We start from the raw sequence: 27,203 nt of genomic DNA, 5'->3' as shown, positions 1-27,203 counted from the left end.
TTCTCAAACTGTGATCACGAGCACCTGCCCCAAAATGCCCAAGGACCTTGTTAAAAATGCATGTTCCTAGGCCCGACACCAGAAACTATGGTTCAGTAGGTTGGGGCAGCGCCCCCGGAATCTGCATTTTAACCATCTCTCCTGGTGAGTTTTATCTGCAGGAAGTTTGAGAACAACTTCTCTGAGGCAGGAATGTCTTGTTTGTTCAGCGTATGTAGCTACCATTAAACCAAAGCCATCTATTACTCTTTCCTCTAAGGAAATTAGTCTAAGTTTTTTATAGTTTCTTGGCATTCTGAATGTTCACTTGAGACCTTGCCAGCCATTCTGTAGGGCTGGACTTTGCTCCCAGAGCAGGAACGTTCCTTCATGCATATTCCATCACCTTCACCTTTCTCGATAATGAAACAAACTGGCAAATCTACCCAGCCCTTGTCTGACCTCAAATGAGGAGGGATGCTGACAAGGAACTTGCCCTTCTGTACAACCTTGCCTGAGAGGAAAAAACAAGAGAATGTCAACTTTTCCAACAGAGAAACCCTGGCCTTGTCTTTTGGGTGCCCAGAATTTCTGTATCTCAAAATCCACGTGAGGGTTTTGGGATGGGGTGGGAGAGGGGATGGAAGGATAGAAATTGTAGAGCGAAATTAATTTTTAATTATTTAAATTTAAAGCAAATGCATAAAGTAAATGCCTCCACCTTCAGGGAGGCAGTGATATTAAAATCTTGACATGGATGTCAGCAATAGGACATTTCCAAAACACAAATTAATGGGAATGTTCAAAAGAAAAAAAAAAAGGTCTTCTCATCTCATTTACCAGTAGGAGGTGCCATTGTCCTTGTGAAAGTCATCAGATGAACAGGTGGGGAGATTTGTGAATCAGAGAATAGAGCACACCCAGCAGGGCAGGCCGGTGAGGGGCTTGTGGGAGTTGTCCCAAGACCTTTGTGGGTCGCGGAAATCTTACCTTTGGAGCCCCTACTCCCCGCATAGCAAACATTAATGGGAACCCGCGTCTCATGTTGAATAGTATTTATGTGTCACGCCACAAGGATGGAGCTGAACGGCAGTTGAAAATGCGCTGCTTGTGGACACTTAACTAAATGTTCAAATTTTTAATTTTTCTGTGGCTTGTTTTGGATCTTTTATGTTTATTTTTATACTTTCATTTGTTTCATGTCTTGGATAATTTCATAGCCTTGAGCACTTGCCCAGGATGAAACGGCCCTCTGAGACCTGTTACTGCTTATTACCCGCCCAATCTGTCCTCTGCCCCTGTGTGTCCTATGCCACATCCCATAGATGTCATCCCACAGACATCAGGGGGCTCCAGGCCGAGATCCGCTGGGATGCCCTGATGCTTGGGACAGACGCTCGGGAGAGACGGGCAGCCCTGCCTAGTAGAGGGGCCACTTGAGAGGGAACTGAAGGCAAGCACAAGCAGGAAGCTTTTACTCTCCCCTCCAGGCTAGAGGGAGAGGCCCTCCCTGGCCCACCCACCTGCTGGTGGCCTGGTGTCAGGTCCAGAAGCCCCTGCCAGGCTCTGTCCTTACCTTGCTCAAGGAGAAGGCCTCTGGGCTGTGCCTGTAGAAGGTTTCTTTGAATGAGCCCAGCCAAGTCTCAGCAATGCGAACCTTGTTCCTCAGAGCGGCCTCCTGATCCAGGGGGGAGTGGGTTTCCTGATTCCGGTAGATATGCCCCACCCGAGAGCAGGGGAGGATTTCAACAGAGCCACCACAGAGCCAGACCTGCCGGGGAAGGAGAAAATAAACATCTGAACACTACTCCAAGTTCATGGAAAATCAGGGACCCTGACAGGGGCTGGCAAAATGCATAAGAAATCAGGAGCACAAATGGGAAAGAGAATTCTAGTCCTCAGAGTGCCACAGTTTCCAGATCTGGGAGTTCTGGGCAGGGGAGTGACGGGGTGGGAAGGATGCATCCAGTTGTCCCGGGACAGAACCAGTGGCCACATCCCTGCGACTCCCTGAGCGTGCCCTGCCCCTGAAGCACACCCGTACGTTTAGCGCTTTTAGAGATGTGGCCGCGTGGCTTAGCATCCCTGTTCCCCAGAGCCGCTTCCTCAGGAAAAAAGGGGTCCTAGTGGTCAGAGAATTTCTAGAAGCTCATGACGTCCCCTGCTGCAAAGACACCAGGGCCATTTATGTGGAGATCAAAGCAAGCTTTCCTTAAACATAGTCAGTCTTTCCTTCTCCAGGAGGGTTCTCACTGTTCACTAACGCTCCTGCCTACTCCCAAATGCCTGGAATTCATTTGATAGGAAGCCTTTCATTTCATCCTTGGGGATAAAGAGGAAAAAGGAAAACGTTCCTAGCATAGGCAGCATATGAACTGAAACACACCAAAGATGGAGTTCCCAAACTGTATGCCAAGGTACCCTCAGGGTGCCCCAACAACCTCAAAAGGCCATGCAGGGTATTTCTGCAAACTACAAGCTTGAGGTAATTCATAATTTTAACATTAGATGGCTGCACTTTTGATAATGTACATCTCTGTTGGGTTCTCAGTGGTTGCTGTGATGAAAAGCAAGTATAGTGTTAAAATCGACATGGAATGGGAAACGAGGGTGGTGGTGTCTGATCAGATTCCGAGGTTCAAGAAGTTGTGTGGTGCCCAACAGGCGCCAAATTTTTAGGACAAATCCTTATTTTTTGGAGCTATAGTAGTTCCCTCTTATCCGTGGGGGATATGTTCAAGACCTCCAGTAGATGACTGAAATCACAGATAGTTCTGGACCCTATATATACTATGTTTTTTCTTATACATACATATATACATACATACATATCTGTGATAAAGTTTAATTTATAAATTAGGCACAGTAGGAGATTAACAACAACTAATAATAAAATAGAACAATATAACGATATACGGTAATAAAATGTGAATGTGGTATCTCTCTCGAAATATCTTCTTATAAACCTTAGACCTGACCAGGGACATTTAATGGCTGCCTCCAAGCTGGGACCTTACCCACTACTACACAGAACCCACCTGGGCTTCTCCCTTGGTCCAGGACATACCTTGAGAGAAAGCTCGAGGTTTTCGCCACCTTGCAGGGACATGAGAGGGTCATAGGCTCCAGTGTTTTGGAAGTAATGTCTGTCGATGGCCACAACCCCGCTGGGCACCACGGGGCTCCTGGGCAGAGAGAAGATGGAACAGACGGCAGTTCAGAACCCCGGGCATATCAGGAAGGCTTACCATGCGGGAGTTCCAGTGACTGAGATAGTGGGCTACGGGCCCAGATAGACCTCAATGCTTTTAATTGCAAGACCAGAGTCAAGCAACCATGTCAAAAATCCCAGTATTTTATAAGAAGAGAGCTATGGTTGCCCGGGCCCTTTTAACCTCCTAAAGGGAGGGCCACAGCGCTGCACCCGAGGCTCCCCTCCCCTCTGGCTTGAGTGCGTCTAGAAGACCTTTGGAAAGAAGGCCTTGGCTAGCATAATACACCCTAAGGCAGGTGGCACCAGGCCTGCACAAAGGGAAACAGTCAGGCTTTTTCTTCCCATATTCCAGAGATGGGACTTCGGCACATACCGAGGGGAGAGTGCAGGGGGGGAGAGTGCAGGCCACTGGGGGCCAGGGGTGCCAACCTCTGGCCAGAGGCCATGACCAGTGAAAGTGCATTGTGGTGAACACTGATGCAGGACAGCTTGAGCCCAAGGTGGGGCGCTCCCTCCTCACCCCCCATCCCATCAGAAACCTGGAGCTCACAATCAACTTCAGGGAGACAGGGAGAGGCAACACGCCTGGATGGTAGATTTAAATATGAGATCACTAAGCTGTCATGAAATGTGACTAATTTGCATGGAAATCTTCTGCTTTTGGGTGGAAAGAGGGGTCAAGATAGAAATGACCTAAGTCCAGTTATTAGAAAATAAAGACAATTTTTTTTTTTGCACTTCTAAGCTTGTGGCTTATCAAACTTCTGTTACAGTCATACTTCCTTGGGCAGACTGTTGGAAGACCTGTTTGTGCCTAATGTCTTCATTCCGTGTCCCTGTACTAGGTAGGCACTCGGAAGCCAGCTGGGTAATTGGTAGGTGTTGGAGAGTGTATGATGGAGATGGACCATGGCTAATGGAGGTCAACCGCCCAGAGGTGAACACCACACGATCCCTTGTCCCACAGGCTCTTCTTACAATGTGACATTGACATTGCTTTCCCTGAGGCGTGGGGTCTATGTCTCCTTCCCATAAAACTGGGTGGGCCTGTGATTTTGTTGGAAGTGATCCTGGGTGACTTCTGAGGCTTGGTGAGAGAAGGGGATACGTTCTCTAAAACATTATACTGAGTGAAAGAAGCCAGACACGAAAGGTCACACATCGTATGATTCCATTTAGATGAAACATCCAGAATAGACCAATGCATAGAGACAGACAATAGTTGCCAGGCGCTGGGGGGAGGAGAGGGTGGGAAGCACCACTTAACAGGTATGGGATTCTACTTTAGAGTGATGGAAATGTTTTGGCACTAGGCTGAGGTGGTGGGTGCGCTACTTGCTACGGGATTGTTCATTTTTAAATGGCTCATATGTGGTATGTGAAATTCATTTCAACAAATTGTTTTTGTAAAGGGGGAGAGATACAGCTTGTTTCACCTGGCCATCTTGGGATACTTAGTCTCAGAACCCAGTGTCATGGTGTAGCAAGCCCCAGGTGCAGCGGCCTGATGGAGGGAGTGGGTGGAGTTCCCGTGGAGGTCCCAGCTGATGGCCCGCATCAACCTTCAGACATTCAACGAGCCTCAGGGCCACCTCCCCTACCCCTGCTGCCATCTTGAGCCATTTCCTGCCACCCTGGATACCATGGAACGGAGACCACCAACCCTGGTGCTCTCTTTCATAATCCCTGACCCACAGGATCTGTGAGCTTAATAAAACTGTTGTTGTTCTACAGCACTAAGTTTGGGTGGTTTTTTATTCAAAAGAAGATATCTAGAACATCTTCTTAAATAGAATAATTGTCCAAAACCCAAACATGCCCCAACACCAAAGCAAGCAAGCAACCCATAAAATTTGATATATTTTGAGAATTAGGGTGTCTTAGCATTCACCTGACTGAATCCTTCCTTTCTAGCAAGAAAGTACCTGAGGTCAGGTAAATTCCAGTGCTACCTGGGGAGGTAGAGTTAGGTCAAGATCCCAGCTTGGGTTCTTTCACTGCCCCACACAGGGGCGTCCACTGAAGAAGCCACCTAAAAGAGCTTAAGCTGGACTCCATTCACGTAAGAATATAACAGTAATAACACTGAGGGCTGAGTGCCTGGCGCTCTCTCTGTGCTTTTCATGTAGTGACTCTTTCAGTCTTCACAACAACCCTGTTACCCTCAATTCACTGATGAGGAAACCGAGGCACAGATTAGGTAACTTGCTAGAAAACTGGTGGGGCCAGGATTCGATCCCAAGCTGTTTGGCTACTGAGTCCTTCCCGAGGAAGCAAAGGAGAAGCAGGCTGTGTGAGGAGCCTCACCTGATGGGGCTGATGGGGGACGGAAGGGCGTTCCTTTCTCGCTCTGGCAAAGGCTCCCAGTGGAAATCCAGCTTCCAGTCCAACACCCCACGCTGCAGGGCCTTGGAGGGGTAGTACTGGAACGTCTTCCAGTCGATCACGTCTATGACTGGAGACACCACTCGGCTCCTGGAAGGAATTGTGGAATCACATAAGGTAGAAACCATTCACTTGCTAGGGGATGGAAACGGAATCTACACTCACACTGCCTAATATGGCAGCCAGTAGCCACATGTGGCTAGCGGGCACTTAAATATGGTCCTGAATCGAGATGTGGTATAAGTATAAAAAACACACTGGATTTAGAAGACTTAGTACGAAAAAAAGATGTAGACATCTTAGTAATTTTTACATCGATTACATGTTGGCATGATAACGTTTTGAATATAGTGGGCTTACTAAAATATATTATTAAAATTAATTGCATCTGTTTGTTTTGTAGTGTGACTATTAGAAATGTTTAAATTATATACATGGCTTGTTTTATTTCTATTAGACAGCACTGTTTTAGACAATATGTTTTTCCATAAGGAATTGGGGCCCATTCAAGTAAGAGCATGCTTGCCTCTTTCTTTTTTGAGAAACCTCTGTTGACAGCACTGAAAGACAGGAGAGCAGGGCTCTAGGCTCAGCTCTGCTGCACGTCTCTGGGCCTCAGTTTCCTTGGTTGTAAAATGGGGGTTTGAACCACTTCCCACAAACACCTTTCTCAGCTGGAACATTCTAGGACCGTGGCTCTTGACTTCTTTAGGGGCCTTTGATCCCTTTGAGAACCAGGGGAAAACTATGGACTCCTCTTCAGGAAAATAATCATATGCACATATCCAAAATATTACGCACAATTTCAGAGGGTTCATGGGCCCCTGCTGTAGGGTCTGGCTCTTGTTCCTTCCTATACCAGACAACTTGATCGGCTTGAGGAGTCGGGACCACCAAGCTCCCCAGGGTCCCTGGTGTAAACGCACGTGGATGTGTACACGCGGCACCTACTAGCAAACCAAAGTCCTAAGTCTAGGCTTGTCTGCCTGCTCATTTACTGATGCTGCTGGTAATTGGATTTTACCCCTTTTTTGCTGCTGTTGTTTGTTTTGTTTTGTTTGCACAGCCTGGGATATGACCTCAAAGAGAGTGATGTGGGAAAATGGTACAGGTCAGAAACCTCACCTTTTAACTAAACAGGTCATCACTCAGGAGTACCAGGAGCTGATCTCCACCTAGCCAATATCTCAGTCACATTTTCTTCTGGCTTCTCGTGACTGTTACTTCTCAAATCTATGCCATGTGCACCTAAGTGGCTCAGTCGGTTAAGTCTCTGACTCTTGATTTTGGCTCGGGTCATGATCTCAGGGTCGATTGTGAGATCAAGCGCTGCATTGGGCTCCATGCTGACCCTGGAGCCTGCTTAAAATTCTCTCTCTCCCTTTCCCTGTGCCCGTCCCCTTCCCCCCTGCTCGCCTTCGCGTGCACTCTCTCTTTCTCTCTAGAATAAAATAAGTTAAAATCTATGCCGTGAGATGGATCAGGCCTGAACTCAGGGGGTGCTGGAAGGTGCCACTCTAAGAGAAGAGAGATTCCTGGCAGAGAGATGCCAGCCACGCTGTGTTTCCACTTCTAACGATTTCCATCTCTATTCCTTCCATCTCAGAGATGGCCAGGCTGGAGTAGCCCAGGCTGCGTGGAGGGACCAGGCTGGTCCTAGGACTCAATTATCTGTCCTTAAGTGACTGACATTGGATGAGGAGTCATGGGTTTATATTTAGAGCAAGGATCCCAATATGATTTTCCTGTCCTTTGCACATTGTTCCCTCTGGAAGGTAAACGAAATTTAATTCCTCTGGGTCCCCATTACTTCTGGCATCCTGACTAGATCTAAGAAAACTGAGAAACAAGATCAAGGAAGAAAGGAGGACACCCAGCCCCCGTCCCAAGTCCCCACTTACTGTGGAGTGAACTGAGCAGATGGGAAGGATTTGGCTACTGGCAAAGCATTTTGTGGAATTTCGGAGTCAAGAGCCAGGGAAGCCGTGTGGCTGAATCCTGAGGAATCTCACCAAATTCCTGCCATCTTAGTAATCTTAACAGGACAAGAAAGGAAATTGCATCCGAGAATCCATACTACTAGCTGGTCCTAGATCTTTGAGCTGTGTTCTTCCTGACAAAACTGTACATTACTTTTGACCAGAAAATGAGAACTCTAGAATTTATCAAGTTTCTCTATTTGCTCTGTCTTGCTGGAAGCTCAGAGTCCTATGCAAAGCTCACGGTTAATGAGTGTATCACCCCAAATATCCAATGCTATCTTTTCCTGTCTGAGATCTCCTTTTCCTTCTATTTTAACCAGACACCTAAGTGATGAATCACGAGACACTCTGAGTGCCTTTTGGATAGAGATGAAGAGGATAGCAGCTGCTTAACTACAGCTGAATTAGGGAGTAAATGCAGTCTAGTGACTCAAAATGGTGATTTAAAAAACCCAAACAGTCTTATATTTAACTTTGGGTTCGTACCTACAGATGTGTCTGGTGTTCTTGGAACACACTTAAAGCAAAATAGCAACGCTGCCCTGTTTGACTTGGAAGGAGTTCGAAGTGTCTGCTTACACCATCATTCTCTCTTGCAAATTGAGTTTTAACTCTCAGGCAAATTCAAGGTTGATTCTCTCTTAAGCCTTTCTAAGCTCCAGGGGGTCAGGCAGTTGGGTTTCAAAAGGCAAACAGAGCTGGTGGAATTGTCCACAAAGACTGTTGACTGCAAAACGCGAGGTCAACGAATAAACTACTATCCAAGTCTTCAAAAGCTAACTGCGGCTTCACCCTTACCAAGCAAACCTAGGTTACTTATAAGCCCTAGCTTACCTCATCCTTCTTTATTACTACTGCGTCTCCGTGTTCCTACGGGTCTGGGATGTCTAAAGTCATTTTGGAAGTTCACTCAAATTCTTGGTGGTGTGGAAAGTAACTTATATTGAGAAGCAAAGTCTCTGAATTCTCTAATCCCAGAGCTCTTGCTTCTCAAGTGTGACGCTAAGACTCATGTCGGCCGTTTCAGGACTCTGTCATGCTGAGAAGTGTGCAGTAGGAGGAGGGCTGGAGAGTTTCCCTGGGGCATGAGGCCAAAAGAAGGCTCTTTGTGGGCTGGAGGCATCTTGGTCCCCCTGTTGCTCCTCACCACACACACACACACACACACACACACACACACACACACGCACACACACTCTCTCTCTCTCATACACACTCATGCTTTTACAAACGCTCACACACATACACACTCTCTCTCTCACAGACACACACACACACACACACACACACACACACACACTCACACTTTCACATGGGATTCCTCTGACTGCTTTCCATCATTTAACCCCTTGCATGGCAGGGTTATGGGAGGTGGTCTGTTCCCTGTCCCGCCTTGTTTCTCCCCATTGAGCAGGCTCAGCCCTGGCTGAGCACTACGTGACCCTATGAACTAGGTGTCTCTAAGATAGAGGACCAGACCAAACAACTTGGGTAGCCTCTGGAGCATTGCCCTTAAGGGGTGTTGTTTTTCAGCACTTCACTAAGGACTGCTCCTTTCCCATTGGAAACCTTGAATTTTCTAGGGCCATGACTCTCACTCCTTGGCTTGGGTATTAGAGCTGGCAGTTAGCCCAAGGCAATTGACAGCTGGCAGCCGGAATAACAGCTACCCTTAATCTTCATCTTTGTTACTTTACACGGAAACCAACTACGAATCAGCAACTCTAACACTGCTCTAAAAACTGCTCTTTGAGCAACTCTGTCTGGGGCTGCTATGTACAGTTATGTGGGTTATGCACTGCCCAAACTTAGAGACTGCCTCAAATATCATAGATGTTGTAAATTTGCATACTTAATTCTAAAATTTCTGGCAGTTAGCATTAAAGTAGCTTGTTCTAAAAAATGAATGTATTATGACACATGTTCTGAAAAATGAGAGTAAAGGGCAATGGAGACTCCTTTTACCAATTCATACAAAGTTGCCAGGCTCTTTATAGATCTATTCTGTGGGCAGGGGCGGGGCACCAGGGCTAGAAACCAGGACTTGAACTCTCTGATCGGGGTGTTGAGGAAGCTATGACTCTTTGCAATTGTTGATTTATGGCTTATTACACTTATTACATCATCCCACTCCACCTTTTTAATGAAAGGTCTTGAAGACCTTTTCCTGCCTTCTGCACAATGGGTCCTCACCTGGGGACAGAATGTTTCTTGCCATGAGCCTCAAAGGTGGCTGGGCCCCTTTTCTCTCTTGAAGAGCAACAGCTATTAGAAGCTGCGCCCAGTGGCTTCCACAGCTTTGCTTCACACGAGGTGACGTGGCGTGGGAGGCCAGAGGAAACACTTGAGCAAAATTGCTGTGGGAGCAAAGCAAACCTTAAAAAGGGCACTCTCCCAGGCCTCAGAGCATCACTGTGTACAGTGGAGAGAGATGAAATCTCAGACCCAAGAGAGCTAGCTTTTTTTCAAACCCTCTCTTGCGAAGGCCTGCAAGCCAAACACTAAGTCCCAAAGAAAACAGCGTTCACAGGAAGCTGTGAATGATGCGTGGGATGACAAAAAGATGGTTAAACCACAGAAGAGAGGGGACATGAAGAGGAAGCCAAGCCAGAATGGGGTCTAAGATCAGAGACCATTTGTGTGGGGGTGGGAGTGGGGAGGGAGGGACAGGGGAGAGAGGGAGAGAGAATGAGAGGGAAAGAGAAGGGGAGGGGAAAAGTTGGATAAAGAGAGGAAGAAAAGAGCCCAGGAAATGAAAATTTCATGGACCCACCTCTTAACTGTGGAAGGTTTCTCAGGGAGCCCCATTTTATTTATAGCTGAGGACACTGAGGTATTGCCAAGTCTTCCTCTCTCAGCCTAGAGTGAGAAATCTCCAGATCTGTGAAAATGGCACCAATGTGAGAAGCAGACATGAGGGGCTCATTCTAATCAATGTTTTAACACATGTCTCACAAGCAGGGTGGGGAGGGGGATGAGTAAATGTCACTCCCTGATCAGATTCTCCAATTCTTAAAATAATTCCTAGACAACAAAAAGAACATTAGACCCAGAGTTAGAACACCTGACTCAGTGGCAAAGTCCCCGTGTGCCCTCGCAGATCATTTAACCCCGTGGAGCCCCACTATCCCTTTCTGTGAAACAGAAGCAGAAGTACTTGCCTGAGACATCTCATGGGGGAGGGGGGTGTCAATGAAGAATTATATGAAAACAGTCTATTTGGGTTATACATAAATAAGGCTTAATGATATTAATTCCTGGGTTCCTAAATGTCTGCATAAAAGAAGCATAGAAAATGGCCTAGTTATTGAGTGTGACCCCGAGGGGTCTCCTTGACCTCCCTAGAACTCAGTTTTTTTCAGCAGTGAAATCGTGAGGTAAGACTGGATGATCTTATAGGTCCCTCTGAAAGCCATCCCTCTGTGACACAGGGATGGGAATTAGATGGGGAATAGGCTGGACCAACTTTAGTTCCCACTGCAATGAAACACAGTCATTGTGACGTTGAGGGCAGAATCCAAGATGGCAGAGTTTGTAGGATTTGCGTGTTTGCTTGTCCTAGTCCTGGTCCTGGATTTATACACATCTTCCTTTCTTCTGAGATAATAGCCAGGAGTGGGCAGTAATCTGTGTCACAGTACTGGGCAAAACTAATCCTTCCTGGTTTCACTTGAGCTCTGATTGTTCTTCATTAAAAAGGAATTGCTGGACTATTAACAATTGACATCATGTTGCTTGAAACCTCCTTCATCTAGTGGAATATGATAATTCCTCTACCTTCTCATCCAGAAAGGTCTTTTCTTAGTTGTTATCAACCCCGACTTCAAAGGAGACAGTGAACATTTACTATAGGCAGGAGAGCAAGAATAGAGGTCATAAGGCTTGGTTCTGGCTTCAGCCCTAGCTGGCTGGCCATCATCAAAAACAATCATTTGTTGAGTCCCACTGTGTGATAGGCCTCCACAAACCCCAAGGGGTATGCCTGAGGTGGTCCAAGGTGGGCTAGCGACCAGGTTTGCTTTTCCTTAGTGGAATATTCAGATTAAGGAAAATGGTTGACAGGACATATTTAGGAACTGTATGAGGAGAGCAAGGAAGTGGGGAGCAAATGATAGTAAGATGGGGGGGGAAGAACAGAGAAATGGTCAAAAAGAAATTTTTTAATGTTGGGCTAAAGGGTATGCAATGCAATTCTCTCTGACTTCACATTGCTGAGGCCTTGGTTAGCACATTAGAGACCCCTCACCCAGAAAACCAATGCTGCTTCTGGATGGAAGTTTAGCAATCACAGAGTCTAAAGCCTTCTGTTTAGGGGTAAGTACCTATGAGCAAAACATAAAGACTTTTTCTCAGATTATATTATAATCCTGACTACAATTCCTGACTTTTCAGCAAAGGGAGTGATAACCGTGGTAAGATGTTACCCTATCCAGGAGTATTTGCAACCTAAGAACAGCTGTTCTCCAGGTCCCTGTTATTTTACTTAGAAAACAAGGCAGATGGACTGGAGGACCTCTAACTTCCCTTCCAATGTTTCCTCCCTATGCTTTTGAAAAGGTTCAAACTCAAACATATGAAAAAAAAGAAACATGTTGCTCTCTCATGGGGGCGCCTCAGGGGCTTGTTCAATGGTGGATAGATGTTGTGTGAGTGGCGGAAGCTGTAGGCTCTTTCTCCCAGTTCCACCGTGCTCCCCAGGCCCCCAGGGCGAAGTTACCTGTCATCAGCGATTCTGCTGAGGAGGGGCTCCAGCCAGCCTGGGTGGCACTCGCAGTGGGAATCCATGAAGACCAGCACATCCCCAGTGGCCCTGGTGGCCCCCAGCATCCGCGCCCTGATGGCCCCCAGCCTCCTGTTGCTCCTGAGCAACTTCACCCCCTCCAGCCTGGCCACGTATTCGCTGAGAGAAGACTTGAGTTGTCCTGGAATCGACAGCGTTGTGGTCAGTGGGTCACAGGTGCCGCAACCATCACTAGGATCATTGTCAGCAGTTCTCTCTTGGGAGCTGTGGTGAGCACCAGGGTCCTGAGCCTCAGATACATTACACTGAGGTTGTGGCTAAGATGTAAGTTGCTTCGTTAGTTTGGGGTGGGTCGGTATTCTCTCCAGTAAAAACCAGGAGAGATGGGGTCCTAAAACCAGGAGAGGGGAGAAATGGCTAACCTTCTCTAAATGCAGCAGGGAGGTTATGCAGACACTGTTGGTGCCTGACTCAGATGCCCTAGGGTCCCTTTTTAGGTTTGGTTTGGTTGGCACGTAGCCAGCGGCTGTGGGTTTGCTGCTAACTAGTCTGCACCCTTCTCTGGAGACATGCCCTTGGATATAAAACTGCCTGTCCTGCGAGTGCCAGAGAGTCGTGCAGAATGCCGCCCCTGGCCCAGGTGCCCAGGGTCAATGACCAACCAGCGCAGGGCTACCAAAGCCCACGCCCTGGCCTCAAGGCAGGACAGATTCTGAGATACAGTTTGCACTGCAGAGCTCTCCATGGGATCAGGCTGTGGCTGGACTTCATCTGAAACCTCATCTTGGCTCGGCCCCTTTCTCTGCCTCTCCTGCTTCCCCTACTCTCCTACAGGCTTCCCCTGAGAGTACACCCCCTAAAAATCACAAGCACATGAATCCCATCTCAGGCTCTGCTTCTAAGAAATCTGACCTCAGACAGTGGTCAAGGAGGTCAAAGACAGAGGTCCATTAAATGTGGCCACTGGTAGATCATTGGTGGTGCTGGCCAAAGTGGTTTCATTGTCGTGGTAGGGGTGGAAGGGCAACGCAGTGGGTGGAAGAGAAAGTGGGACATGAAAAACCGAGACCAAGAGTCTAGACGTTCTCTTAGGAACAATGATTCTATAGGGGATAAAGGAAGAGAGAGGCTTATTAGGTTTTGTGTTTAAGATAAGAAGAGCTCTGTGTGTTTGTGTTTGTGTGTGTGTGTGTGTGTGTGTGTGTGCGCGCACACATGCATACATCAAGATGAACAGCCAGTAGAGACAGAAGGAATAATGCATTCCTGGAGAAGTAGTGTCCTTCCTGAAGTCTTGGAATTGGGGCACCCCCTAGTCCACTGAACTAAGATCTCAAGGGCAGGGATTATACCTCATGCATTTCCACTGCTCTGATCCCTAGCGCAGGGCTGGCCCATGGTAGGCACTCAGTACACGTGTTGAACAGAGCTGTGCCAAGAGCAAGAATTTCCCTGGTTCTCCAGCCCAGAGGCAGTCTTGATGGGAATACACATAGGTCTCCAGGGAGCTAGGGAAGGCTCAGGCAGCCTTACCTGAAGGCCCCCCCACACTCCCTGGAGAGCTGCCTTCTAGTAGCACGTGGCTCCTCAGGGAGACTCTTCTGCAGAGGAAACTGTCCTGAGCAGTGGACATAAGGATTCCCAGTCATTGGATGTTGAATTTGTTGGTGGTAAAATATTATGCCGATTTATTACTTTATAATTATTTTTCTGCTAAGCTTGTTAGTCCCAAGTCCATTGCCTAGAGAAGGACCTCTTTTAGCAAAGCTATTAAAATTTCTGTGTGAGAACCAGCCCCTCAGTGACTCCACTGTACTGAGAACTACTAGTCGTCCTGTCCAACATCCACTCTCCCCTCGTCCTTACTAGCAGAACTTGACTTAACCCAGGACAGCTAAAAGCACTAACCTACCAAGACTCCACTGCTGTTAGTAATAGCCTTTTTCAAATTAAAAAAAAATTTTATCTATTTGAGAGAGAGAGAAAGCAAGAGACAGAGAATGAGCAGGGGGAGGGCAGAGGGAGAAGTAGACTCCCTACTGAGCAAGGAGCCTGATGTGGGACTTGATCCCAGGACCCTGGTCTCATGACCTGGGCTGAAGACACCCCAGTAATAGCCTTTTAATCTAACTCTGGTGGAAATATACTAGGTGAGAAGATTCTGGAAAATCTATTGTTTTACTGATTTTTTTCTTTTCTTTTCTTTTCTTTTCTCTTCTCTTCTCTTCTCTTCTCTTCTCTTCTCTTCTTTTCTTTTCTTTTCTTTTAAAGATTTTATTTGTTTATTTGACAGAGAGAGAGACAGCCAGCGAGAGAGGGAACACAGGCAGGGTGAGTGGGAGAGGAAGAAGCAGGCTACCAGCGGAGAAGCCCGATGTGGGCCTCGATCCCAGGACTCCGGGATCACTCCCTGAGCGGAAGGCAGACGCCCAACGACTGAGCCACCCAGGCACCCCTACTGATTTTTTTCTAAGGGACCAACTTGGCTGATCTCTGCCTGTCTGCATTTCACCCTTTCTTGCTTGGAACGTGATGTGATGTCCAGAGGTAGAGCAGCCTCGTTGGATTATGAGGCCAAAAGCCATACTCCAAGTAGGGCTAAGTGGAAAGCAGAAGATGTTGAGGACAGGGGGGCCTGGGTGGCTCAGTCAGTTAAGCCTCTTCTCAGGTCATGATCTCAGGGTCCTGGGATCGAGCCCCATTTCAGGATCCCTGCTCAGTAGGGAGTCTGCTTCTCCCTCTCCCTCTACCCCTCCTCCCTGCACTCGTCTTCTCTGTCTCTCTCTCTCAAATAAATAAATAAAATCTTAAAAAAAAAAAAAGGGGGTGAGGGTATTTAAAAAAAAAAGAAGAAGAAGATGCTGAGGACATTGGAGGACCTCACTGCCCTGGGGCCCAGCTCCTCTGCTTCTACACACACAAGGAGAAGGGAAGGCTACCAAGGGACACTGACATAACACAGTTCATCAGCTAGTCGGGGAGGAACCACAGATGTGCTCTTGGGAGGACTCTGGCACAGCCAAGAGTTCAGAGTCTACTGGTACTTCCACCAGCCAACCCAGCCCAGCCCAGGAACTGTTCACCGTCCTGCCTAATACACAGCCATCTGTACCTCAGTAACCCCACACACTTCTGGGGACTCTGGCTAGTCCGATTCACTGCCATGCCTGGGCTGGGCAAGTTCCCAACATGAGGACCTTCAGAAAAACTCACAGAGGCATGTGGCTCCTCGAGCCTGTCTTCTGTCATTCCCCTTAGAAGGGTGTTTTTCGGACCTCAGCAAGTGTTCAGTTTCCCTTGGAGCAGTCTGTTCTCCCCACAGGGCCAGAGGGGACCTCCACAGGCCATTTGGTTGAGCCAGAAATAAAGCCTGAGGCCCCAGCCAAAGAAGAGCAGTGGTTCTCAAAGTGTCGTCCAAGGACCAGCATCATCCCTATCACCTGAGACCTTATTAGAAATGCAAATTCGTGGGCCCAGTACCAGATCCAGAAACTCTGGAGGAGATCCTAGCAATCAGTGTTTTAACAAGCCTGCCAGACGATTCTGATGTACATTCAAGCTTGAGAACCACTGACCTAGAACCTTCTTCTGTCTCCCTCATTCTTTTAGCAACTCAGCCATGCAAGGGGCTGGTCCCTAGTAGTGAGTTTCCTGTCAGTGGAAACATTTGAGCAGATGCTGCAAGTCTGGGCTCTGGGCCTGACTCTGCTGCCCTTGGCCTGACTCAGCCCTGGTCATTTCTCTTCCCTAGGCCTCAGCTCCCTCATCTGGAAAATGAGTGGTTCAGGCTAAACAAGAATGATTTAATGACTAATACATGTCAAGGGCTTCATCTAGTGTCTAGGAGGCAGTGAGCGCTTAGGAATGACCACCCTGCTGTGATTCTTGAGTGTCTTGGGAAGAAGCTTATTAGACTGTGTGAAAGTTGGGACTGGGAGAGATCCCTCCGGGATCAGACAGGAGTGACACTCTTGAGATCCTTGCTGGGACCTCCTTGCCTCGTTTGGCTGCTTTGCCTTCTATGTCTTCTCCCCCTCCACCCCCCCCCCCTTCCTTACAGGTGCCCCTGGGGCTCTTCGCTAATGAGTTACCTGCACCTGAATCCTTCTCTGGAGGTATGCTTCTGGGAACCTTGCCTCTACACGCTCCAAACCCTAGTGTTTGCATCGGAACCCCCAGGGTCTAGGCCCACCCGAGGAGCCGGAAGGAGCCTATAGCCACCTTGCTGGCTGAGGTCGTCCACCAGGATGATCTCCTTCAGGGAGGCCCTGGGCACTGTGTCGAGGATGCTGTGCACGGTCCTCAGGAGGGTGGACCAGGCCTCGTCGTGGAAACAGAGGATGACGCTGGCTGTGGGCAGGCTGTTCCCGGGGTGCTGCTGCAGACACCTGCAGGGAGGAGAACCAGGGAGCTATGGGAAGAGAAGACCAAAAGGAGCATTGGACATCCTCTACCACACTCCCGAGGCCCTGGGTGAGGCTGCTTTAACCTGATGGCTCCCCCTCCCCCCTACCAATGCAGTAGCTCTCTGGGTTTGCTTGAAATTTCCACGTAAAGAGAACCCATCACACCCTCACAGTAATGCTGTCTACTGTCTCCCAATCCTCAAACCCCAGGAGCAGTGTTTAATCCGTGCCTCTCTTGTAGCAGTTGAGAGGTATTGCCACTATTCCCAGCAAACACTGTTCTAACCTGTAAAATGGGAATGAATGACATTACCAACCTCACAGAGCTGGTGTAAGGCTTAAACAGGTACATAGTGAGTGTCCTATGAACACACATTGTCATTCATGTAAGGGCAGAAACACTGTTTTCTTTACTTTTGTATCCGTATCATCTAGCACAGCACCTGGCACATAATACATGTTAAGTATTATTATTGTTCTTGAAGAAGGGCAAGGATTGCACGTTTGTGAGTGCCAACAATACGCCAGATACCGTGCTAGGTCCTCTGCACATATTGCTGCTTGTTTACACTGCAATAAGTCTTTGGTTTGGGCTCTTACCTCCATTTTGTGGATAAGGAAACTGAGGCTCAGAGAGCAGGCAAGACTTATTAAAGCTCACAGTACTGGTGAGCGGCAGAGCTTCAGAGCTACCCTGCCCTTTCCCCTCTGCTGGTTTGTGGCTGGATGGGTGGGAGTGGGAGGTACCACCTCTGCCAGGAGCCTGCCTGGTTCCCTCCCTCCTTGGCAGATGAATAGAATGCTCCCTATTTGCTTTGCATTGCACCTGCTGAGCGTTCTGAGGGAGACCACAGTGGAATGGATTATAATAACAACAGGATGCCCCGGAGCAGTGTGTGGCTCAACAATTGTTCACAAAGGGCGCTTTTTTCTAGGAAACTTCCAACACCTAAAGGCAATTGTGATGGTAGAAGTGCCTGCAGACAGACCAGGAGACTCAGGCTGGTCCAGCCCAGCCGAGGGAAAGGCCACGCTGCTCCTCAGCTGAGCCTCCCTGTGCCTGGTACAGTCCTGACCAAGGCTGACACCCTCGATGTACAGGACACCTGCCTGTGACTCTGGGCAAAAATCCTGCACCAGGGGGTGGAGGGGTGATACAAGGTAAGTGCTTTAAGGTAACAGTGAAACAGAAATCCTAGATTTAAAAAAAAAATCCCAAACATATGAACGTCTCATAAACTAGCTGTCAATTATTTTATTAGTTTATATATTAATGTACTACTTCTTTCCATAAAGGATTTGAAGTCATTCACAAAGAATATGCACAATAAAATAATGATAATATAAAAGTAAGGAGGAAAAGTCAGGAGAAGGGAAATATAAGTAAGAATGGAAAGTCAAGGGGCGCCTGGGTGGCTCAGTCAATTGAGCGTCCGACTCCTGATTTCTGCCCAGGTCACGAGATGGAGCCCCACATCGGGCTCTGTGCTCAGCGGGGAGTCTGCTTGAGATTCTCTCCCTCTCCCTCTGCCCCTTCCTCATGCAAGGGTGCTCTCTTTCTCTCTCTCTCTCTCTCTCAAATGAATAAATAAATCTTAAAAAAAAAAATAGAGAGCCAACATCTAGAGAAAAAACATAAATATATAGGCCATAAGGGCCTTGGAGTTTCCAGAAAAAATTTTAAGTTTGAGCTTCCTAGTAGCCAAAGAAAAATGGGATTTATTCTGCATCAGAATTGTCACCATGAGAGAAGCTATTGACTAGAATTTTTAGGGAAAGTGATGTTCTTTCTAGTACTTTTTTTTTTTAACAATTTATAACTTTTATTTTGAAATAGTTTAAGACTTGCAAGAAGTTGCAAACATAGTACAAAGAGTTCCTGTGTTATCTTCACGCAGCTTTGCCCAGCGATGATACATTACAGAACCATCCACCTTGAGCAGAGTCAGGAATTTGGCACAGTTCAAATACTGTTAGCTCAAATACAGACTTTATTCGCACTTCATCAGTTTTCACATCTCGCACTAGTTTTTTAAGAGCAGTTCCTATGAACTTTAGAAAGAAGTCCCTAAATGGGTGACTGTCCTTAGAAACATCCTTACAACAAATGAAATCATGAATTTTATGTGTACTTTTATAGGCTGCTGTCAGGGCTGTTCACATAACATATTCGAAGTGGAACCCCCTCCTGTAAGGTTTTCGGGAGATAACAGAGGCCCCAGGGTGTGTGCTGGTGAGGTATTTCACCCCTACACCTCCTCCCCGCACTCTCCCTCCTCTCTCCTGTAGCCCTGATGGAGCTTTGCTCCTCCACCCCACCCGACTTGGAGAATCTCCAGTCTGCACTCAGAATTGCTCTAGACCTGCTGACAAACCAATTCAAAATTTCCTTCATGTCCTCTCTATTTCCTTTGACATTGGGATAGTAGGAAAATCCAGGGATCTAGGATTGGGGCCTCCGGTGGCTGTGAGAAGAAATCATGCCTCAGTGAATTCAGTGCATACAAAGCAAACTGAAAACATGACTAGGGCAATGGCTTGGGGGCTGGCTGTTTTCCAACTCAGATAGGAGAGATGCTTGGGGTCACGGAGGCCTGCATATGGCATTCTCATGGCTACAGTTTTATAGGGACTGAAGTCTGTCACCTGAGGGCAGAACACAGCCATGCCTTCTGGAGGGACGAGTCTTTTCTTTTCCCCAATCCATAGAATAGGAGAACCGGAAAGAGCGCAAGTGTGTAGTGTGTGAGTGTGTGCGTGTGTGTGCGTGTGTGACCTTGAAGAAGGGTGGTTAAAGAGTTTAGACTTCAGAATCATATTTAGATTTGACTCTTCACCCTGCTGCTTCCTAACCCTTGGGTAATATACTCAATATTTACAAGCCTTAGTTTCCTCGTCTGAATACTGGATAATATTTACCCCTTGGGCCTGTTGTGAGAATCGAAGAATAATTAGAGGCATTCCATAGACAGTGGCTCTTTTATAGCTATCCTGGAAAAAATGTAATTAGCATGTGTATTGTATGCATGCTTATCTTTGTAAAACATACCGATCTTTAAACAACCGCCCTACCGCATAGTGTGAGAGGCTGCCTGAATGCTTTTGCAAGTTGCGTCTTCCTCATCCGCACAATGGCAATGCCAGCATCGCCCGTTTCAAAGCCTTTGTAAAAACAAGTGTTTAACACAGTGCCTGGGAATAAATCCACCAATAAAAGGGATTTCACTGAAATTCTAGCTTTTTAGGACCACAGTCCTCAAACATCCCTCAAAGTCGGAAGACAGGAGAGCTTTCTGCTCTGCTAAATAGCTGGTGACTCCAGGGCGACTGACTTCCTTCTTTGGCTTTGGGGAACTTTCTAGAGCAGCAGTCTAGCCTGTTGATTCAGGCCACTTACTAGCTGTGCAAAGGACCCTGAGCAAGTTGCTTAGCTTCTTGGTGCCCTGGTTTCCTCGGGATGGTAATAACAGCACCCACTTCGCAGAGCTGCTGTGATGAGTGGCCTTCATAAAGCACCAGGGACAGTGGCTGCCACAGAGGAAGTGTTGGGTAAGAATTTGCTCCCATTGTTAGAAGATGGACCATTACTAACAAGCTGATCACTGAACCTCGTCCAGCCTTGAAATTCTGTGTTCTTGACTCCTCAGGGCCCTCTTCAGGTAGGAGAGGGGAAAGCAAGAGGAGAAGCCAGGGGCGCAGGGATTTCAAAGTGAGTTTTGTTAAGATTCCTCTCCCTCCGGCTGTCTTGCTCCAGCATTTTCTAGGTTTTGTGGGTAGAGCTGTGCGCTTGCTTCACAGTGAGAGAAGATGGGGAAGAGATGAACGGGGACAAGGCGCATGACTGGGATAAACTTGGTTAGGCTGCTAGGACTTTAAAAGGCCAAGTGGGTCTCTGCGAGCTGTTGCAAGGCCAAGGGAGATGCCCTCCACCCCGAGCCGTGGAGATGGGTGTCCTGGCAACAGCTCAGACTCGACTGTCACCTGCTGTACAGAAGGAAGTTCACACGGCCTCCAAGACATGAACAGACAGCTCTGGGGCAACCGCAAGACTGCTGGGAGCCTAAAATCACCGTGGAAATAATCTGGAGTTTCAGGAGGAGGACAAGCGCGGGCTCTGAGTGAATGCTGTGGTTTGCCAGAAGGCCCGGCACTCTCCGCCAGGCTCTGGAGCGCCGCGCTAAATATTAGAAGCAGATGTTTGGCAAGGCCTTGCGTCTTGGGGCATATTCGACGCTTTCCCGAGGAGCCAGGGATGGATTATTTTGTTTCTGGTGAATGGAGTAACCAGGCGGAGGGGCCTGTGGATGGTGTAGGCTGTGTGGCCTCCACACACCAGCGGCAGGAAGTGGGACCCGCTACGTGCGTGTGCTTATGGGGAGTCCGTGGTCATCATTCCGGGATGGGCGGCATCCACCTGTGGGTAGCACTGGCTTGTGGGGATGGGCAGATGGGGTGCGCCCTCTCCACGCCCAGGGGCCCAGGTGGTAGCACAGAGTGGAGGAGTGTGTGACACGCAATACCCTGAGGGCAGGCGAACACGACTCCACTCACCCGCTCAAAAACTCTCAGTTCAGGGCATCTTGGGAAGAGTCTGTATGTCACGTGCACAGAGCTCAAGCTTTGGCATTGAGTTCCAACCTTGAATCTGTCCTTATGTGGTTTGGGCAAGTGACATAGGCTCTCTGATAACTATCCTTCCTTTCAACAGTTTCCAGATCCACAGACCCAGTTATGTCTATAATAATCAATTCTTATTTTTTGCAATCCTTTTGATTCCAGTAAGTCTTTTTTGAACATGTAATATGCTTAACCTCAGTTTTCTCATCTGTAAAATGGGGGTTTTGGAAGGATCAAATGAGTTAATACATAGGAAGTACTTATCCCAGTGCCTTACTCATAGTAAGTGTTCAATAAATATTAGTTTTTATTATTTCTTGCAAGCCTCCCATGTGCCAGGATACCCTTCTAGGCCTCAGTTTGTTTGTCTATAAAATGAGGATAACAAGTAAAGTTACTTTAGAGGGCTATGTAAAGATTATGTACAGGTGCCTGGGTGGCTCAGACAATTGAGCGTCTGACTCTTGGTTTCGGCTCAGGTCATGATCTCATAGGTCGGGGATCAAGCCCTGCGTTGTGCTCAGCGGAGAGTCTGCTTGAAATTCTCTCCTTCCGCCTCTCTCCCCGCTCACTCTCTCCCACTCTCTCTGTCTCTCTAAAATAAATAAATAAATCTTAAAAAAAAAAAAAAAAGACCATATAAGCAAAGAGATGCCTTGTGGGCCTTGTCCCCAGCAAGCATTCAATGACTGGAAACCGTTGCTATCTCTCGGGTTCGTGCTGTGTGTTGGCTCCTTTCTGCGTTGCTTTGCATCATCAGAGAAGACTGGTCAGGTGTCCTCAAAATGACGATGCCTCAAATGTGTAGGATTTTCCCACGTGCTCTGTCATTTCATCCTTATTCCCGTCACGGGGACTGTTGCACCGCCCAACTCCAGGGAGTGCCGTGCTCACAGAACGCCACATGATGGTGCCCCTCAGCGTTGTGCAGCGTGACAGTGAGGGCTACCACAGAGGATGGCAGGCAGAGAAAGGCATAGGAGTGACTGGGACGCACAGAGATCCCCTACTGGCCCCAGACTCTGCAGAACACGGCCTGGCAGTGAGATGTTCTCAGGCACCCAGGCAGCCTTTGTGCACAAAGACCTCCCATCCCCTGTTCACTCAAGTGGCTTGGCGGCTTCCATGTTGTTTTATTAAAATATAGGAGGAATTCTCCTCAGGGGAGTAAGGCTTGTGATAGCAAGCCTCCACTCACCCCTTAACTGATATGAATGGGTAAGGTTTGGGAGATCCTGAGGGAACAGGAAGAAATGGTCCAGACCGTGGGGCCCTGATCCCCTGTGTTTGGGAACCCTGGTCCCCTGATGTCACCGTGGGGACACGAGGTCCCCAAGGAGAGAGCGGGCACAAGGAGGGAGGTGGAGCATGGGGAGAGGAAAGCAGGTGGTACTACAAACTTACCATCTGCTTCACAATGTACTTGCTCTTCCTGCCCACCTCCCACCCATTTCACAGAGCTCTGGAGGCTGGGGAGCGAGGGGTGTAGGTAGGCCAGAACTAGGGAGAGAGCTTAAGCAGTGATTCAGAGAAGCTGCTGGAAGCCTCTAAAAAGCAAGTGAACAAACAAAGCAAACTCTAAAATCCAACCAACAAAGTTTGCTTTAAAGGGGCCTTAAAGTTCACGTAGGCCGGCTCCTCCTCGCAAGGGCTCCTTGGTTCGGTACAGAGCGAGCACACACTCCAATGTCTGCAGAGACCATCAGACAGCCAGGGGACAGTGACCTGGCCCCTGGGGGCTGCCGTGAGCTAGAGACCACATGGCCCCCCCAGGAGCAGCCAGTGTTACCAGCAGGAAATTCAGCTCAGGATTCCCAGATTGTTCTGATTTTCAGAAAAAGCCATAAACCTGAATTGTTTATGGGAAATCTCTCCATTTCTAAATATCAGTCACTCCTCTAATATTTAAAAAAACAAAACAAAACAAACCTGTGGTCAGGGGCTCCTGGCTGGCCCAGTGGGTAGACCATATGACTCTTGATCTCAGGGTTGTGGGTCCAAGTCCCGTGTTGGGTATAGAGATTACTTAAAAATAAAATCTTAAAAAAAAACATACACAACTGCGGCCAAACAGCATATCTGTGACAGGATACAACCCATGGGCTGTCATTTTGTGACATCTGAGTTACCCCTAACTCCGGGGTCTCCTGCTCCTTCATCCCAGGCAACACTTTGCCTCCCGTGCTTCTTTTCCCACTAAGACCTTCCTGCTTGGAGCCCGATTACAGGATTATAGCCTGGGCCAGGATACTGGTCTGGAGGGAGGAGTGTGAGACCAGGTGTCAGAGGGCATGGGCCACGTGCGCTAGAAGAAGACCGATGCCGTGCTCAGACCTCTGAATACCCTGTGAGCAAAGGGCAATAAGGGACCTTGAGCAGGTCTGTCACTTCCCTGGGTCCTCATTTCCACATGAAGGAGGGATTCACTCACTCACTTACTATAAAGGTCTAGACCTTTCCAGCTCTGCTGTCTGCAATCTGTCCTCAGCTAGGGGATTGGGGAATTAGGGTGGGCCATGAGATATTGTAGTGTCTTATTAATATCCACTGTAGTCACCGCTTAATGAGGGTTCCTACACACCGGGTGCTGGGCTAAGTACATGCGTTATCATATCTGGTCCTCCCAACTGCCCTTTGGAGTAGGTGTTTTCACGTGTGCAGAGATGGTCACCATAATTCTGTCCACTCTTATATCCATGCTCCTTTGCAACGTGACTTTGCCACTTTTATCGAGAGGTGCAACCTATTTCTCCACCCCCTGAATCTGGCTGGTCTTGTGACTTTTTCTGACCAATAGAATGTACTGGAAGTGATATTCTGGGACTCCCAAGATAAGGTTCCAAGGGGCCTTGCAGCTTCCTCTTGCTGCCATAAAATGCAATGTAAGGAAGCCTATCTACTCTAACAGAGGGTGAGAGGCCACTTGGAGAAAAGCTGAGGTGCCCCAGCAGAGGACCAGCACCAGCTGCCAGATACATGAGTGAGGCCATCTTGGATCACTCAATCCCAGTTGGCCTCCAGATGATAGCAACTACAGGAGGGACTCCAGGTGAGGGTGGCAGAAGAAATGCCCAGCTGAGTCCAGTCCTAATTATAGAATTGTGGGTAAATGGTTATTGTTTTAAACCACTAATATTTTGAAATAATAATTTTATTGAGACATAATGCATATATCATAAAACCCACCCATAGAAAAGTGTACAATTCAGTGGTTTCTAGTATATTCACAAGCTTGTGCATCCATTACTAATATCTAATTTCAGAATATTTTCATCACCCCCAAAAGAAACCCATTACCCACTAGCGGTTACTCCCCAGCCTCTGGCAACCCCCCTAGCCCCAAGCAAACACTAATCTCCTTGCTGTCTCTATGGACTACTCTGGACACTTTATACGCTTTAATGGAATCACACAATATGTGGCCTTTTGTGACTGGCTTCTTCTGCTTAGCAGAATGTTCTCAAGGTTCATCCATATTGTAGCGTTCATCAGTACTTCACTCCTTTTACTGGCAAATAATATTCCATTGTTTGAATATATCACATTTTGGTTATTCGATCATCAATTGATGGACAGTTAAGTGTTTCCATGTTGGGCCGTTTTGAGTAATGCTGCTATGAACATTCATGTACTGGTTTTTATGAACTTCTGAAACAAGTTTTTAGGAACAAACGAAATAGGTTTTCAATTCTCCTGGGTGTACAGCTAGGCCTGGCGTTGCTGAGTTATGTGGTAACTGTTTAGCGTCTTAAGGAGCTGCCCAGCTGTTTTCCAAAGCAGCTGTCCTGTGTTACAATCCCACCAGCAGTGTGTGCGGGTTTCAACTTCTTCACATCCTTGTCTGCACTTGTGATTGCCCACCTTTTTTATTTTAGCCATTCCAATGGGTGGTGAAATGGTATTTCATTGTGGTTTTGATTTGTGTTTTTCCCTACTGACTAATGGCTTGAACATCTTTTCATATGTTTTTTGGCCATTTTTATGTCTTCCTTGGAGCAATGTCTACTCAAATCTTTGCCTATTTTTAAATTGGGTGTCTTTTTGTTGGGTTGGGTTGGAAGGGTTCTTTATGTATTATGATACAAACCCCTTATTAGATTTGCAAATATTTTCTCCCATTCTTTGGTTGTCTTTCACTTTCTTGAAGCACAAAAGTTTTTATTTTCATGAGGCTCAATTTATCTGTTTTTTAAGGCACTAAATTTTGAGGTGCTGTGTATGCAGCACTAGATAATGGATACACATTCCCATTTTAGAGATGAGGAAACTAGAACCCAGAGAGCTTAAGTGACTTGCTTTAAGTTACACAGCAGATAGCTGATTGGTCAGTCTGACTCTAAACCTAATGCTCTTACCCAGTATAGATACTGCCATCTCGGACTAAAGTGTTAGCAGAATATTCTGGATTCAGGGTCATGAGGCTTGGGTCCTGGTATCCAAATCAAAGTGACAATGATAGAGGGTTATTTGAAGATTGTGCAATCCCTTGATTCCTTCACCTGCTCAGGACTGTCTACACTGATTCGTTAAGGTCCTCAGAAAGCTCTGTCTTGGCTGCCTTAGAAATTTGCTTCTGTGGAATCATGCTTGGTGTCATGCTCTCAACCTTCATTACAGAGGGAACCCGCGGAGCATGTGTGTCCTCTATCACTGACTATCACCTCTACACAGCTTTGGAGGGAAATTCCCATCGGATATAAATGCTAGGAAAAGACACTTTTCTTCCTCTGAGGACTTGTATGTTTTCTCCTCATGACCAATAAGGACCATGATATCTATAGTGTTTCCTTTTTCAGTTTGGCTGCCGGGAAGCTCAGAGTAAGGAACTAGGATATTTAGTCATCGAGAGGGTTCTAAGGATTGTCTACCTTCATTCTAATTTTCTCTTTGATCTTGACTTTCCCTCTTTCCATCATTTAACAGATATTTCCTGACAACCTGATGTCCGTGAGGACTAAAGATGAAGTAAATAGATAAGATCCTTGAAGCGGAATCTGCGGTGGCCCGCGCATGTCCCTTTCAGCTATATCCTACAGTACACCACAGCCTGCCTTGCAACTGCCTGAGGGCTTTCTCTGCCTGCTGGAGATGCTCTCCCCCAGCTGACCTGAAGAGCTGGAAAACGAACCTCCCACCCTCCCCTGAGAGCAGCCCTCAGCCAGTGACTAAAAGTTGCTCATGTCTTAATACCCAGTAACCCTGACCCTAAGGAGGTCAAACACAGGGAGAGGTGTGTTCCATAGCGCCTCCCAGGTTCCCCAGCAGGCTGAGCCCTAGCTGCCCACTGAGGTAACTGCCTTGAAAACACAAATTCATTGGCCTTCTATTTTCTGCTCCACATTCCCAGTCCCTTACCCGGGCTCCCTGGCATTGTCTGCAAAATAAATCCTCGTCTCAGTGTCTGCTTTGGAGGAACCCAAACTAAGATAGTCTCTGATGTCGTGGAGTTTATATCCTATGAAGCTGATAACCAAATAATTATTGAACAGCCACAGCAAGTGCTCCAAGGAGACACTCGGGGAGCAGGGCAGTGATATGAAAGGCAGGACCTGAAGGGCGGGCAGGATGCAGTTGAAGGAAGGGGGTGGGTGGGTGGGGAACAGTGTTTCCGGTAGACGTCACAGCCTTGCTGAGTCCTGGAGGTGAAAAGGAGCTTGGGCATACCAGGAATGGAAGGGAAGGTATTCCAAATTTATTTCCCCTTATCTTGATTAACATTATGTTCATAGCAATTTTCTATTTTATGACATATTTTTAAATCCTCTGAAGGAATAAGATAGGTAGGTAAACAAACAAGTGAGCAAAAGGGGCCTGGGCAGGAGAGGGCCCTGAAAGGGGCCCTGGGCAAGTCCCTTCCCCTCTCCACATTTCAGATTCTT

General features: G+C 47.4%; 1 protein-coding gene and 1 long non-coding RNA gene across 5 annotated transcripts in view; one reads left to right on the top strand and one right to left on the bottom strand.

The window, feature by feature from the left end:
• GALNT15 (polypeptide N-acetylgalactosaminyltransferase 15) overlaps positions 1-27,203 on the bottom strand; it is a 47,715-nt gene that overhangs the window by 10,357 nt on the left and 10,155 nt on the right. The window contains exons 2-6 of one of the 4 annotated variants that reach the window (XM_026496955.4): positions 16,523-16,689; positions 12,278-12,482; positions 5,501-5,668; positions 3,047-3,164; positions 1,556-1,750 (exon numbers count right to left, since the gene is read on the bottom strand). In XM_026496955.4, coding sequence (XP_026352740.1) covers positions 1,556-1,750; positions 3,047-3,164; positions 5,501-5,668; positions 12,278-12,482; positions 16,523-16,689 — 853 coding nt within the window. Of the gene's footprint in view, positions 1-1,555; positions 1,751-3,046; positions 3,165-5,500; positions 5,669-12,277; positions 12,483-16,522; positions 16,713-27,203 lie in introns of all 4 variants that reach the window. The other 3 variants (XM_044383378.3, XM_044383379.3, XM_026496956.4) reach the window with 3 other exon arrangements.
• On the top strand, positions 16,362-26,745 carry LOC113253908 (uncharacterized). Its single transcript, XR_003315587.4, has 3 exons — positions 16,362-16,774; positions 17,643-17,868; positions 26,248-26,745. It is a non-coding gene; the product is annotated as an uncharacterized LOC113253908 (long non-coding RNA).

The sequence above is a fragment of the Ursus arctos genome, unplaced genomic scaffold (assembly GCF_023065955.2).
Source record: "Ursus arctos isolate Adak ecotype North America unplaced genomic scaffold, UrsArc2.0 scaffold_20, whole genome shotgun sequence".
NCBI classification, from domain to species: Eukaryota; Metazoa; Chordata; class Mammalia; order Carnivora; family Ursidae; genus Ursus; species Ursus arctos.
Note: the sequence above shows the minus strand (reverse complement) of the source record. Positions and strands in the feature narration are given on the sequence as shown.